Source organism: Ptychodera flava, chromosome 11 (assembly GCF_041260155.1).
Source record: "Ptychodera flava strain L36383 chromosome 11, AS_Pfla_20210202, whole genome shotgun sequence".
Lineage (NCBI taxonomy): Eukaryota > Metazoa > Hemichordata > Enteropneusta > Ptychoderidae > Ptychodera > Ptychodera flava.
In genome coordinates, this window is record NC_091938.1 from 26,811,776 (window position 1) to 26,828,525 (window position 16,750).

Below are 16,750 nucleotides of genomic sequence, written 5' to 3' on the forward strand. Positions count from 1 at the left end.
GACTAAGGCAGAAAACAGTTGTAGGCTAGAGCTCATAGGCTCATACAAGAAATCCTTGTCGTTTGGCATTTAAAAACATAAAGTGAAGATTGAGTGTTCGGATAATGTAAGCCTTCTCAAACGAGAAATGTTTACTGTACACATGGCACACGTTCATTAATCATAAAATGTATCCACATTTCCCCGACAATCTTTTCTGTTTGTCACATGCAGTTCAGGATAAAGTGGTCGATCTAGTACGATTTAGCCTTTCGATATTATGCTTGCTTGATATTTCTACTCACTCTACATCAAAATCATAAACAGTTGTTTCAGTTTGATCCCTTTCGACGCCTTCTCTCGTTTGGATGAAACCATTGACTTCCGGGGGTGTTGAATCTACATGTACGAGTACACTGTCCTGGTTCACATTGCCCATGACGTCTGTAGCTCTCACCCAGACGCGAATGGAATCTCCATCTTCACGAGGCATGTCAAAACTTTGTTTTTCCGCCTTTGATCGAATGATAAAAAGCAAAATTATTGGCATGTTTAAGTATTGAACTTGCATTTATAATTTTAAAACTGAACTACAAGGTTCACAAATGTGAGACGTCCCTATATAAACACACATTCAATTACATCTTCGTTAAATCTTATAGATGGTCATCGACAATTACATACCATAATATCGTCGACATCTTTCCAATTGCCCGGAGGAATTTTTATAGAGCGCCCTCCTTGATGATCCCTTGCCAGGTCAACTTCAAATCTGACAATTGCGTTGATGTTGTGTATTGCTTCTCTTGACCTTTTCTCGGGCAGCTGACCGGTCGCGTCTTCATAACGTGGGGCCAGAGGTGGCGAATGGTCCCCAATAGCATTGAGCATTTTATGTTCTCTATGGTAGTGGTTGAAGAAATGACCCGACCATGTCGCCAAGATCTGTGACCAGAGAGAATAAGCAGGTTAGAAATGTGAACAAGCACTGTATGATTAGTAAGGGATGAAATACTTAAAGACACTGTAGCTTTTAAGTAATATTGATTTTGGTCGACTTATTGGCAGAAAATGGTGTACCTCATGACTGAAATTTAATACAAATCATCGAAAACATTAATGTGGCTAGACGTTCAGTCAGGTCCCGTGATTATAACCACTCTCCCTCTATCCTCTATAACTCACCTGAAACCTGAATAGTTTAATAACTGTTAAAGCATTTGTAAATCACTGATATCCGAAGGCACACAAAGAAAATACTGTATGGTATATATTGATATATGGATGACCATCGCATTTTACTGACACTCAGGGAAGCACAAGTGCGTACAGCGACATCCATAACATGTACATGTTAGTTCATTAATTAATGGATGGATATCATACTACTGTAATGATCTTATTTTATTTGTTTTTGGGACGAGTTAATTAATTTGGAAGGCCTTGGTCTCGACTGGCCCTGGGTAAGTGGGGAGACAGAACTCTTAATGTGATCAATGTTATCAGCTGTCGTCCATACAACAGTAATCCAGGCACACACAGAAAATATAGTAATTCTCCTATTTATTCTAATTAAATATAAAAGAAATATTAAGTTACAATAATAAGAAAAACTTATCTGACTCCTGTGCGTAAAGAGGGTAGGGGAGTAACGTATAGTACAGTCTATGAGCTCTACAGTTGCCCGGGTTAAGTAAGCGTCCGTCTGCCGTGTTCACTGTCCAGTCGAGCATACAATTCCTTGATCCGGTAACTTCAACACAGATCCCGTTCAAGTCCTTTCCCGTAGCACATGTGCACAGTTGTTTGTCCTAGCACCAGAGGGTCCCGCAATTCAAGCCCTGTACGGTAGTTCCGTAGGATGTCGAGATTGTCTCTGTTCAGGTACAACTGGCCAAGTGTATGCACACCCAGTGCTTCTCTCGTAGTTCAGTCACTCTGCTCAATGGTGGGACCACAGTCTTGACACCGTAGAGTCCCGGCCTTCAGCACACACAGCAGGCTCCACAGGGAGGAGTGCAGCGTAAGGAGGAGAAGCGAGGAGTGAGCTTCCCAAGCTCAATCATACAGTTATATCCACTACGTATTGCATTTGACATTAAAGGTTTGGCCCTTGATAAATTGTCAAGGAGCGGACGCAAAGTCTGGTCTCAGCGTCATGGTCTGGCAAGTTCAGATCATATGTACCAACAGATGGTCTGTAATCCATCATATTTAGACACTAAGTAGGGTTTAATTGTGAGAAGGGGGAAGCCATTCCCCAAGTGTATATTTTGGCAACCTCCACCTAGAATCTGATCCAGGGTGTAGCCATGTCCTTGTCAGGTTAAAATGTATAAAATGTCTTTGTGGAAATGCGGCCGAGGTGCCGACATTTCAAGTTAATTTTGATAAGTTTCACACAGCTCCCTTCTAAGAACATTGCACTCCTGGGCAATACTTAAAGTGAAAGATAATACAGCACAGGGTCATTATAGTTCACAGTCAATTTTTTTTGGGGGGGGGGATGGAATGCACAGGGCAGACAAGTACTGGGGGATTCGCACAGGTCAGATACAGACATATAAAACATTGACATTAAATAAACTTAAAGCTATTGAAAATTAAATGGAATTAAAGCTACTGTTTATCTTTGAAAAGAAACAACAATAAAACTATTAACTAACACAACATAACTTATCTCTATCTTACTCTCATACTATTGGCAAACTGTCACTCTTCATAATTTTCTGCCTTCTCATTTACATACACCATGACAACTACATAGTTTACATAATTTATTCTTCCACCCAAACTCACCACACTTAACTTTTTCTGAACTTTTCTATGCTCACAGATCTCTTTACTCAGTACATTCCATTGACATGCACATGCAATATTTAGTCACTGCATGCAATTCATTCGTTTACTATCCAAACTCATTTGATCTGAATCTTTGTGGTCTCTATTTATACTACGTTTTGACCGTCTCCTAACTGGTTCTGTGTTATCTTTTGGTCTGCCATTGACTGGATGTGTCCCCATGTCTACTTCTACCCTAGTTTCTTACTGTATCTGGCTCATCACATTGTTGCGGTCTTGTATTTTGTCCATTGTTCAATGTTTCATTTGACCTACTTTCTACAGCAGCTTCTGTCTCTATGCAGCCCTCGTTCACTACTTCATCATCAACTTCCCCGGTCATTGACATCTCCTCATCATTATTGTCTACTGTCACCTCTACATTATTTTCTACTGCAAGCCAGTTTCTCATTCTATCACCTGTGTACAACTTCAGCCTATCATAATGAAGTACTTTTGGCATTGCTCGAGGACCTTTTTGAATTCTGTACAACACATCTGAAAGTTTGTTGAGTACTATGTATGGACCTTCCCATACTGGTCTTAGCTTGACTGACACACCTTTCTTTCTTTATTATTCAACACCCAAACGAAATCCCCTCGTTTTAGTGGTTTCCATAGCAACCTCCTATCATAATTCCGTTTCTGTCGCACAGCGCTTTCTTTTAATGCTACCCTAGCACGCTCATATGCTTCCTTTAAATTGTGACGTAATGCTTGCACGTGATCAGTCCTTACATCATCGTCCTCCGCACTAATAACTCCACTCATCGCAATGTCAAGTGGCATCGGAATTTCCCTTCCTAACATCATCATATTGGGCGATTCACCTGTTGATGCTTGTGGGGTACTACGATATGCCATCGTAGCATATGAAAGCTGCTCATCCCAATTCTTCAAATTAGGATCAATCAATGTGCCAATAATTGAAACTATTGTACGGTTAAAACGTTCGACCATCCCGTCAGATTTTGGATTGTATGCGGTGGTTCTAGTCTTTTCTGTACCTAGTAATGTGTTCATTTCTTTGAATACCAGTGATTCAAAGTCACGCCCCTGATCTGAGTGTAGCTGTTGTGGTACGCCAAACCTACATACAAACTGTTGTACATAAGCTCGTGCCACTGTCTCTGCTTTCTGATCTGGAAGTGGATACGCTTCCATCCATTTTGTGAAGTAGTCACCTACGACCAACACAACTCTATTTCCTCTTTCTGTTACATTGAATGGACCCAATATGTCTAGTGCTACTCTTTCTAAAGGTGCCCCAACAGGACACTGCTGTAAAGGTGCGCGTGCTGTCCTGGTGGGTTTCTTTCTGGCTGCACATACATCACATTTACGACACCAAGCTCTGACATCTACACTTACACCTCTCCAATAATACTTGCGTCTAATTCTGTCTATTGTCTTCTTAACCCCAAGGTGCCCTGCAGTCTTTGCACCATGAAGTTCGTCTAAAATAACTGGCTTCAGTCTTTCAGGTACTACCAACCTGTATTCTACTGACTTACCATCACTAGACTCCCATCGTCTGTACAACACACCATTTCTAACTTCCATGAGCTCCCAATCGGCCCAATATACCTTTGCTTCTGCAGATAGGGCCGACACCCTTTCCCAAGGTGGTCGCTCACCTCCCCTATCTTTTACTTCTAACATCCAATTGATATCTTGGTCGGCAAGCTGTGCCTCCCTTTGTTCAGCAAAACCCCAAACTGGTAATGCTTCTATTACCTTTACCTGATCACAACTTTTCGTACCCTTGACGACATACTTCCCATCAATGATCTCTCCTCTTTGTAAACTTATTACATCACCTGCTGGCGCAGCAATCGCCCTAGACAGCACATTTGTAGGCGTCCGCACAGCCTCTGTAGTCTCGGCTGGCTTTTGCCCGCCACCAAGGATTTCTACATTTGTACTCTGTCTCACTACATCTTTTCCCTCTGTTTTATCACCTACTATTTTCTTGTTGATGCCTCGCTTTGATGATTTGGATCGCTGACCTTGGTATGCCTTTTGGTGGATGTACTCACCTGATAGACATCCACATCTGGCTCTGAATCCCTGTCATTCGACCCATCACCATCAGCTTGGACAGGTCTCCTTGACAACCCATCCGCATTCTGATGACTTTTTCCTGCCCTATGCTCTACCTTAAAGTCATAGGTACCCAAAGTTTCCAACCAACGGGCTACCTGCCCCATTGGCTCCTTAAATCCCCTCAACCACGTCAATGCTCCGTGGTCTGTTCTAACACGAAATTGTCTTCCCCATAAATACTGACGAAAATACTTCACATAATTCACCAACGCTAACATCTCTCTTCTCGTCACACTGTAATTACGCTCAGGCTTTGACAACGACTTGCTTGCATACGCGATGACCCTCTCAACTCCCTCTTGCACCTGGGAGAGGACTGCTCCAATGCCATAATCACTGGCATCCGTATCTAAAATGTACTCACCTTCTGGCCTTGGGTAGGCCAAGATCGGCGCATTTATCAGTTTCTCCTTCAGTGTACCGAGTGCCTCATCACACTCGTCTGTCCACAAAAACTCCTGTTTCTTTTCCGTCAGTCTGTGCAATGGTTTGGCTATCGTCGCAAAACCCTTAATAAACCTCCTGTAATACGATGCGAGTCCAAGAAAACTTCTCACATCTGTAACATTCCTTGGTGTCGGCCAATCACGAACAGAATCCACCTTGCTTGGATCTGTCATGATTCCCTCCGCCGATACTTTGTGTCCCAAGTAAATAACACTCAGCTTGAACAAACGACATTTCTTTGCATTTAACTTTAGACCTGCCTTCCTCAGTCTTTCAATACAACACCTAACCGTTCTAATGACTCGTCCACTGTCCTACAAACACAACGATATCATCTAAATACAACAAAAGTATGTTCCACTGTAAACCTGACATGACTCTCTCCATTAGTCTTTGAAATGTTGCTGGGGCATTTGTCAAACCAAAGGGCATTACATTCCATTGAAAAAGACCCTCTCTCGTTACAAACGCGGACTTCTGTTTTGCATCTTCGTCCAACTCTGTTTGCCAATAACCACTGGCTAAATCTAACGTACTGAACCACCTAGCTCCTCCAAGCATATTTAATGAATCATCTATCCTTGGTATTGGATAAGCGTCCTTGACCGTACAGGTGTTCAAACGTCTATAGTCAACACAGAATCTTGTGGACCCGTCTCGTTTCTTCACAAGTACCACCGGCGCACTCCAAGGGGAATTAGATCGCTCAATTAAACCCTTATTTAACATCTCATCAATTTGCTTTCTGGATTCATCCTGTTGTTGGAATGGGAATCGCCTTGGTGGAATGCGTATAGGTTTGGCACCCCCTGTATCAATGCGATGTTTCACATAATCAGTCCTACCAAGATCACCATCTCCCTCCGAGATTACATCCTGGTACTTGACTAAGAAATTAGCTACCTTACGACTGTCAGACTTGTCGAGGTGTTCACTTGCATCTTTCCAGAGATCTAATAAATGTGCCGGCAGAGATTGCCCTTCCCCTGTCTTATCAGACACTTCACATTCATTCGAATAGATACCCTCTGAATTCTCTTTACCCACTGTACTTACAATATCATCGATTTCCAGCGACCTGATCACCCCAATAGTGCTACCTGCCTTTACTTCTACTGGTTTACTCGTAGCATTTAAAACCCTAATAGGCATATTCCGTTTGGCTGAGGTTACCATCGACTAGCCACCAATATACCCTTACCTGCTATCACATTTTTCTTTGTGGGTTCGACAATACACCAATCGTCTTCTTTTGCTGCTTTTGTTGTCCTTGCCATGACTATATGCTCACTACCCCCTGGTATTATAACTGGCCTTTTCACTTGTATGCGCGCGCAAAATGAAGGTACACGTTTTTCAACACACTGAACAATCTCTCCATCCACACTAACTTCCTTTCTTTTCCCGAAAATGTTGCAATTCGCACCTTCAATGAAATCCATGCCTAAAATTCCTGCACTTCTTATGTCAGCTACTAAAACTGGGATAACTATTCGCTTGCTGCCTACCGTGACAACAAAGTGTGTTTCACCTTCAATTGTATGGGGCTACCATTGGCCTGGGCTACTTTTGAACTACTTGACTTCAAAACAGGGCGGTCCTTCTCTGGAATTTTTAAGTAATGATCGACAGAAACAATACTACAATGTGCCCCTGTATCTAAGCAAAAACACCCCTTAATTCCATAGGTCCTACGTCTATATGCAATGACTTTGGTGTCGCAGAAACCACAATCGTTCTGCTCGCCTCAGTCAGAGTGGGTATAGTTTCACTTATGCCTGTGTTTGTGGGCCTTCCTGATTTACCAGCCCACTTGCGGCCCCTGAAGTAAGCTGATCCCCGTTTCCCTGCTGCGTCCTTGTTTCCTTGGTGATGGACAGTTCTTTGCCATATGGCCTAGCCCATCACAGTTGTAACAAGAGAACGACTTTCTCCTGTCAACTCTTTCTGTACATTCTTTCTACTGGTACAGCGTGTCCTCACATGACCTTTCCCGCCACAATTAAAACACACTGTACTCTCACTAACTGTTTGGCTTGCCTTGATGTTGGGTTTCAAATTGCCTTTTAACTCATTGAGATGTTGCTGAGTACAGTTTCAATGATTTCTGTCAGATTGTTTGGACTATCAGTGTCAGCATCCTCTTTATCACAATTTCTCACAAATTTCTTCGCGTGCTCATCTTTCTTGCCAATCTCATATTTTAGCAAATAATTCTCTTCCTCGACAGCCACTGCTATAGCATCTTCCAAAGTTTTTGGCTTAACCCTATGCAGCGCATCTCTTATTGCCCTACTTTCTATAGCATTATCGAATTTTTCTTGCGCAATCCTATCGATGACCTCAGCAGAGAAATCAGCATATGCTAGCCTACACAGTCTGCGTATGGCGTATCCAAAATCTGTAAGGGATTCATTCGGCTTACGCCTGCGTGTTTGTAACTCAGACTTATGAGTAGCTGCAAGCTTGCTAGTTCCGAAACCTCTTTTCAAGAAGTTCACACATACGTTTAAAGCTAGCAGGGCCCACTCTACGTTCATCAATCACAGTACTTTTTGCCCTATCTTTCAGGTGAATAAGCAGTTGCATGGCCATCATTTGATCTGACCATCCATTTATGGTGGCCATTTCTACGAAATAAATTTTGTAATCCTCCCATGGGGTGCTACCATCATACCTATCAAGCACTAACTGTAGCTGGGTGGAGACCGTATTGCCACGGTTTACCTGTGTTTTCTGTTCGGGGACACTTTGGTTGGTGCCTATGGCTGTTTCATCAACTTTGACTGTATCAGTTGTGGCCTGTGATGCGTTATTAGTATTAACAGTTACATTCTCTGGTCGACTGTTATCTGTAGGTGCCTGTATTGTGGGTGTTCTGCAAGTGGGGGCAGGGTCGTTACCTTGCTCGGGAATATTAATTAACTCTAACAACCTTTCCTGCGATACATGTACTCTCTGTTGACTGGTCAGCCTATTAATTTCATGCGCTTGATCACGCATTACCGCCTGCATTTGCCTTATCTCATTACGCATTAGTTCTAGCATCTCCTGACTTTCTCTTGCCTCCCTTTCATAATCAACACTATTACTCCTGACACATTGTCTTTCATCTGTCGTCATGCCGACATCAGCACCATTGCTCAACCTTTGGCCGGCATCCCCTTCATGAACACTGCCACTTACACTTCTACGTTCAGTGTAACCCGTATCATTCTCACGCAGTCTCTGGTTTGCTGGCACACTCGTACTCAAACCATCAGTCGGAAATCTGCCATCTCTACCACTCAACACCAAAGTACTTGGAATTGGATCTGTTTCACCCACTTCATCAACTAAAGTCAAAGGCTCGTAATAGTAATCACCCTCACTAAACTCACCCACACTTCGGGCATCATCATGCCTCTCACCATCGAAACTCAATGCTTCAGCCATTCTTTGAAATTACCGGTATACAAAATTATTATATCTATAATTTCTTTTTTTCAAACAAACTTCTATGACTGTATACCAAGCTAATGAAAATACAAAGTCAAAAGTGAACGCTTTCCCTATGCAAATAAATGCCTGGCTCCTGTATGCACAGACCAACAGCAACAAAGATCACAACCCTTTATATATATATATTTTTTTTTTTTTTCAAATTCCAAAAATCAATAATCAATCAATTAATCATCCCACCGCTGCCACCAATTTGTAATGATCTTAATTTATTTGTTTTTGGGACGAGTTAATTAATTTGGAAGGCCTTGGTCTCGACTGGCCCTGGGTAAGTGGGGAGACAGAACTCTTAATGTGATCAATGTTATCAGCTGTCGTCCATACAACAGTAATCCAGGCACACACAGAAAATATAGTATTCTCCTATTTATTCTAATTAAATATAAAAGAAATATTAAGTTACAATAATAAGAAAAACTTATCTGACTCCTGTGCGTAAAAGAGGGGAGGGGAGTAACGTATAGTACAGTCTATGAGCTCTACAGTTGCCCGGGTTAAGTAAGCGTCCGTCTGCCGTGTTCACTGTCCAGTCGAGCATACAATTCCTTGATCCGGTAACTTCAACACAGATCCCGTTCAAGTCCTTTCCCGTAGCACATGTGCACAGTTGTTTGTCCTAGCACCAGAGGGTCCCGCAATTCAAGCCCTGTACGGTAGTTCCGTAGGATGTCGAGATTGTCTCTGTTCAGGTACAACTGGCCAAGTGTATGCACACCCAGTGCTTCTCTCGTAGTTCAGTCACTCTGCTCAATGGTGGGACCACAGTCTTGACACCGTAGAGTCCCGGCCTTCAGCACACACAGCAGGCTCCACAGGGAGGAGTGCAGCGTAAGGAGGAGAAGCGAGGAGTGAGCTTCCCAAGCTCAATCATACAGTTATATCCACTACGTATTGCATTTGACATTAAAGGTTTGGCCCTTGATAAATTGTCAAGGAGTGGACGCAAAGTCTGGTCTCAGCGTCATGGTCTGGCAAGTTCAGATCATATGTACCAACAGATGGTCTGTAATCCATCATATTTAGACACTAAGTAGGGTTTAATTGTGAGAAGGGGGAAGCCATTCCCCAAGTGTATATTTTGGCAACCTCCACCTAGAATCTGATCCAGGTGTAGCCATGTCCCTGTCAGGTTAAAATGTATAAAATGTCTTTGTGGAAATGCGGCCGAGGTTGCCGACATTTCAAGTTAATTTTGATAAGTTTCACACTACCTGAGGCCCACTGTGTTTGACATTTTGCAGATTTGTTTGCCACAGAAAAGTCGTGTTAGCCGCTGCCGATTCAATAAATATTGGAAACTGTCCAGTGGTGTCTATTTCAACCTCGTTGACGTCATCAAACAGCAAGAAGCGTCTGGCTTGTTGGATGTTTCCCGCTACGTCATGGACAGTCAATACATCACTGTAGTCACCTTGAAATGGAGATTAGTGACATAGTGTGTACGGTCAGTAAGACACAATAGTGACCTTTGTAAACAGAGACAAGCAACAGAGCATGCTCATTGTTTGATCTTGTATGACATTTAACTGTTCATGCTGTTAACGAACTTCAGCTGCATGGCCCTCTATAGTCCTTTCTTAACATAGTGCGATCTCCAAACGGCCAGTTCTAAGATGATCGGCACTTGTTGCACCATACAAACAAAGCTAAAATTTAAATTGGGGCAGATCAATATTGCGTCGTAAACAACATTAGAAAGCCGAGTAGCATATTGGGTATTTAGAGCACATATAACCGCCACGAGTGAATATGTAGCGCCATAGAGTCAAAACAGAATACTTCATCTTACCTGGTTCTGATAGACTTGCAGTGAACATGGACGACGAGACATTAAATTCCTTCTTGATGATAGGTTGAACAGTCCCATATCCAAGCAAATCACCGTAAGGTTGCATCTTGTAAATTTCCAGCACGTATTTAAATATTCCTGATAAAGTATCTGTCCACCAGACCAATGCATACTCAGCTTTCTCTGAATTAGATTTTCAGTAGAGATAAAACAGGGTATTTACGTTTTATTAGACCACGATACAAAACCAAAGACTGAATAAATACTAACATTAGTTCCACGGTTCCTGTATAGGTTACTGGCATTATGATTGAAAAAATGACAGGCTTGCGAATATGCATCTGTCCATAGCAATAGTTGTTCCAAGAACCAGGCCTTTTTCAATAAATAAATGCAGATTATCATTGTTGCATTGTTTTATTCATCATATATTGCTACTTTTAGATTACTCATTCTTTTGTCGTCCAAAACTGCGATTATGTTTAGGACCAGTATCACTTGCGCTATTTACCAGGCGTGCCTCCATTCATGCACTTGGGGCTGAATATGTGATATTGCTTGAACTTACTCTCTTTGTAACTGCTGCACCAACATCCAACATATGATCAGAACAACTTGCTGTGATTGAGCAGTGTTCCGGTTTTTCAAAATCAAGTGTGAAATCGACGACGTGCGAGACCGTTTGTCCGTCATAGTATTGCTTAGGGTCCACCGTATATCCGGCTGGATTGTCGAAGTTTCTAATGTCCACATATCCACCATTTGTTGCCGAAGTTGTCACGTAAACTCTAGAAATAATGACAGGCGCTCATTACATGTAATTTCGTGATAGTAAGGCCTAAAAAATACATTGTGCTGTTCCGATAACATGGTTTTCAAAAATAGGTCGGCAGGAAATTTTTTCTCCAAAATATTTTTAAATATGCATTTTTCAGGGGTTCAGGGCGGTCAAACAATGGCCACAACATTTCCAGAAAAATTTATCATACATATAAAAAAGGGAAAAACCCATAAAAGACATCCTCGTTCAAACAAAAATCAAATGCCAAGTAACGAACGCCTGATTTTATGGTATTTTTCTTATTTTTACTTCCGTGTTTACGTAGCGCTAAAAAGTTTAGGGTCGGTAGGTAAAAAAGGGTAGGTCGCAATTTGTTTGTTCGGCCTAATATCTTGAGGTAGATGTCGGACGGCCTCGAAAGTGACATGTAAAGGTTAGTTTGGCAAGTCAACAATAAAGATCAGACCATTTGATTGTCCCATAGTTTGGCTGTGCGACGGTAACTATTTGATTTACTGAAAGTGATATATTGGCACTTGGACGCCTTGCAATAGCAATAGATCATGTTGACTCAATCAGGCGACTGAGGGCTGACTTGACCAAATATGCATGCTGGTACACGCACCTCCGACACCCTAGATGTATTATATCTCTCACTGCCATCTAATCAGTACTGTTAGTTTGAAAAAAAAGATATAATCGAGGTCGTCGCGTGAACTGTACTTTTCTTGTCTACCGGCATCGATAAAACAAGTTAAAAATTCGATAAATAACGTACTTATCATGGTTGTCAAACGTAAAGTTTAAATCTCCAAACACGTCGCAAAAATTTAAGTCCTCGTTCGGGTTGTCCTTGTCGTGTCCCGTCGAGCATGTCACACTTCCGTTGAGCACAGCGTATCCGTCTACAGGTACACAAAATAACTAAATTAAGAAATTCGCGCTAAAAATTATTTACTGGTTCCGTTATAGTATATCTACTGAACTAAGATACATGTAACCTCAACAAGTGTTCTGATAAGAAAAGTAACTGAGATATAGTTAGCCTCGGATTTTGCTGATCAAATTGATGGAGTACAATACTGTGACATTACGTTGTGTGACAATGGGGATACAGTCTACTGTCTCTCGCCGTTACATTCAACACAAAATGCATCACGATGACGTCAGAATACTTGAATTATTTGTATTGCGTCCACGCAAGATTTTGACAGGTAGGTAGATGAACGGTAGAATTCAAAAACGCACAGTTAATTTTACCGAGGCAAGTTTTTGTATTTACTTGTTTTCGACGAGTATCTTTCAAGAATCAAAGCTCAAACTTGATTTTCATGTCCACAATTAAAACTATGATGTGGGAGGCTGCAAGAATGCAAGCGTGTTGAATATATGTTATAACATTTGTAAGCAAAGATTTGCAGGCAGAAAAACTACGCGGTAAAGTACTTTTCAAAAACCTTTTTTCTTAAAACGTCCAAAACCTACGCTTGCGAGGACCCAAAACAATACCGTAGCCTTACTTAAGATATCGTGAATTTACAGCCTCGTCTGCAGCCGTAAGACGTTCCTTTATTCGTTATGTTAATGTCGAAAAGAAAAGAAATTCGAAGCAAAGTCGTTAACTGAAGTGCTTTTAGGAGAATGGCACTTGTATATGAATGGTGAACTGCACAAATGGGCTATTATCACGAAAGTATTGCCATCAAAGGGGCGAGACAAAGCGTACCTCTTTGTACGAACCAGTCGAATGATGAAGCAACGACGCCTACGGTGAAGTTGTTGATGTAGTAGGGTTTGGGATAGCTGGTGATATTCTGCACGAAGTATTCGGCGAACATTTCTACTTGAATTCGATCAGGAACTATATTAGTGTACACCGTGTCGGACGCCTCTGGTTCGTCGGTACAGTCTCCTTTGGCCGTCAAGTTTGCTTGAGTATCTATAAGGTTAGCCTCGCAGTAAAGTATGGTGGGAGAGGTGGTCACTGGTGGCAGACATGAACATCAGTTGATCAGTGATCAGGAAATAAAAAATGTCACCTTTTCCCCTTTAGCTCTAGCTAATGCTCTTGTGTTATGTCTAAACAGATTTGGCACACTGCATTTGTTGGTCCCAGGGTATTACAATCTCGTGTGTCAGTGTGCATTGATTTGACAAATTTTAGGTCAGGTTTCTCTCTCTGGGTCATCGACGCTTTGCGATTATCAAACTGAATAAGGCAGATTTATATCAAGGCTCTGGGCTTATTATTGCCTCAATGGAATAAAATGAACGTACGAGTTAACATTGTAAATGCACACTGCCTTCTGGCGTTGCAAATGTATTAGAGCCCGTAGGTCGATTTTGTAATGCAAATATGAATTAATTAGTTCGTGCTAGACAAATAGTTTTTCATAATAACGAGGAAAATTCAAGAAAAACTTATCTCGAGCTCACGAGATGTTTTCTTGTTTTACAAAATGTTCCTTACAGGATGCCATACAAATGAAAACAATGCATCAATAAATCGATCGATACAAATGGCTAATGAACAATATTAATCGATCGACGCATATATGACCTTTTCATTAAAGGGAGGGGGTCAGATTGAGATTTAGAACAGAAACCAGTTCAATAAACGCTACGTGAACGTAGGTGTAAACACTCAGTTGAATGACATTGCAACTACCAATCAGTGTCACTTACTTTGCATGCATTTATCACCACTGAATCCCGGTGCACATGTACACGACTCCGGCGTGCTGGGACAGTTACCCGGATAACAAAAGGTACTATCTGGTCGCCAGGAGCACAACGCTGTTTGATACAAAATGAAACAAATCTTGGCTATTATAATTATTTAGTTTTTCAGACGACGAAAATGTACAGCCTAAGTAAAAGTGTGTAGGTGAATAAAGATATTAACTGACCACGATTTACTCACCTTCGCACTTCCTGTTTGGCAAGCCATCAGAATCAGTGAGCCGAAACGCCCGAACTTCGTCATCTCTATGGTATTTACACCACCCGCAGGTGTGGTCGTCAGCGGTTGTACAGTGAAGTGTCTCGCAATTTGAAATACTGGTACATGCTAAGGTATAAGAGAAAGGTTGAGTAAACGACCATCCTTCATGTCAGATCAAGGTGTGGTGATATCGCAGTTAACCTGAAATCGGTGGACTTTAGTGCAAAGGCTTATCAAAGGTTAATCTCAGATAGAGAAAACAAACAGCTTTTACTGCCAGCCGGACAAACAATATTTCACTCTTCATCTAAAACTGTTCATAAATTATTTATTCCGAACTTAGTTCCGTCTTTGTAGAGTTTTTGATTACTTCGATATAAATTTCAAAAGTAGCCCTAGTATTTTTTCATATTGCTCATTTGGCTCGTTAATGTAATTGCAATTAAGTTTAGATCATTCGATCATGAATGGTTGGCATTAACACATTCGTCAAAAGAAAAACAAAATATAAGGTATTTTCGAAGATCCAATAAACACTGCTTGTAAGTTCGGTAAGTCTTATTTCTAATATCATCCAAGTTTAATGCATTTGCTCAAGTAACATTGGGTTCACCGTACTTTACTATGGTGTCCAGTCCATGCCAAAAATTACTACTTTGATTTTACAACTTGACATGCAACTCCGTTTTCTATTCAACTACTTCACATGCTATTTTTCCACTACTCCGTGTCCATCCCATAACTCTGTATGCTATTTCCGTTTTCTTTTCCACAACTCTGTACGCTATTCTAAATTTCATTTGACAAATCCACATTCGATATTGAATTTCATTCACAACTCCACATTCCATTCCGAATTCTATTTCACAACTCCACATGCCATTCTAGACCTAGCTCTGCGGAGCAGGGCAGTGTTACTGGCTATCGGACGGGATTCACAATGGCGGACGCGCAATAGTCCCCTCGCACAGAGAGAGAGAGAAAATACGAGCTTTGTATAAGTCTAAAAACGCAGCTTAGCACATTGTGTATCTAAACAATATGAGCGTGCTCGAAAACTGGGATCGCTCACGATTTTGAATTAAAAATTGTCTATTTTCGGAAAAGAAACTGCCCGCTGCAATCAGCGGTTTTGTCTTTGGTGCACGGTGAGAGGCTTATCGTGTGCGAGGCTCATGGGAAAGACCAAGATTCAAAATGGCGTCTGATACGGATATGGTCCCATCGCATAGACAGAGAAAAGTGGGCTTTGTGTAACTTTAAAAGCACAGCTTAGCACACCGTGTATCTAGACAAGATGAGCGTGCTAAATATAGGAGATCGATCACGATTTTGGATAAAACATTGATTGTTTTCGGCGGAGAAACAGCGCGTTGCAACCAGTGGTTTTTGCCTATGGCAGTCAGCAGGGGCTTCTTACGCCTAACATGTTGGGCAAATACCTGGCACTCTACTTAGTGGCCCAGCCGACCGGCTGGGACCCTATTGTTATTGCTCAAGTTCTACTACTTCCTCTTCTTCCCCTTTTTCTTCTTCTTCTGCCGATTCTTTGTCGACCTAGATCTCTTAAACGGCTGAATGAAACTTCTCAAACTTGCAGGGCTAATAGGTGTTATTAGTACTCGTGTCACCTGACCCTTGAAATTTTGATTGGTCAGTGACCTAGCGGCCATATTGGATTTTCCAAAAACCTAAAAATGGCTTCTCCAGAAGACTAGGGGTCTAGTCGATTTGAAATTTTTTGCATAGTAAGCATGACCTAAGGTCTTTAGAATTTGCAAATAAAATCGCATGCGGTCACGTTACCTTGGCCGCCATATTGGATTTTCTAAAATAGTCAATTAATCTTTAAAAATCTTCTTCTCCAGAACCGAAACATCGATTAAGCTCAAATTTTACTCATGTCATTCTTACAGTGATCTCTTTTAAGTTTGCAAAAGACATTTTGATCGGTCACATGGTCTGGCCGCCATATTGGATTTTGTGAAATCACAATTTAATCTTTAAAATCTTCTTCTCCAGAACTAACTCACCGATTGAACTAAAATTTAAGAATGTCATCTACAGTGTGATCTATTTCAAGTTTGCGAAAACCGTTTTGATTGGTCACGTGGTTTGGCCGCCATATTGGATTGCGCAAAAAATCGTAATTTAATCTTTAAAAATCTTCTTCTCCAGAACCAAAACACTGATCAAGCTGAAATTTTACTCATGTCATACTTACAGTGATCTCTTTCAAGTTTGCAAAAGGCATTTCGATCGGTCACGTGGTTTGGCCGCCATATTGGATTTTGTGAAATCACAATTTAATCTTTAGAAATCTTCTTCTCCAGAACTAACACACCGATTGAACTAAAATTTT

At 41.4% G+C, this 16,750-nt stretch overlaps 1 protein-coding gene across 1 annotated transcript; it reads right to left on the reverse strand.

Annotated features, from left to right (window-relative positions):
- Nucleotides 1–284: 284 nt before the first annotated feature.
- LOC139143979 (uncharacterized) lies at nucleotides 285–14,236 on the reverse strand. Its single transcript, XM_070714607.1, has 8 exons — nucleotides 14,130–14,236; nucleotides 13,171–13,428; nucleotides 12,223–12,349; nucleotides 11,232–11,451; nucleotides 10,664–10,846; nucleotides 10,086–10,285; nucleotides 664–924; nucleotides 285–493 (listed from the first exon to the last, which is right to left on the reverse strand). The coding sequence occupies exons 1-6, from the start codon at nucleotides 14,134–14,136 to the stop codon at nucleotides 10,265–10,267; spliced, it is 816 nt and encodes a 271-aa protein (XP_070570708.1). The 5' UTR covers nucleotides 14,137–14,236; the 3' UTR covers nucleotides 285–493; nucleotides 664–924; nucleotides 10,086–10,264.
- Between the last annotated feature and the right edge of the window lie 2,514 nt (nucleotides 14,237–16,750).

What these genes read in the sequence shown, in the direction of transcription:
- LOC139143979 (XM_070714607.1), bottom strand. An exon ending in CGACTGGTTCGTACAAAGAG is followed by an intron (nt 12,350 to 13,170) that starts GTACGCTTTGTC and finishes GTGTACCTGTAG; the next exon opens with ACGGATACGCTGTGCTCAAC. An exon ending in GTGCAGCAGTTACAAAGAGA is followed by an intron (nt 10,847 to 11,231) that starts GTAAGTTCAAGC and finishes AATCTAATTCAG; the next exon opens with AGAAAGCTGAGTATGCATTG.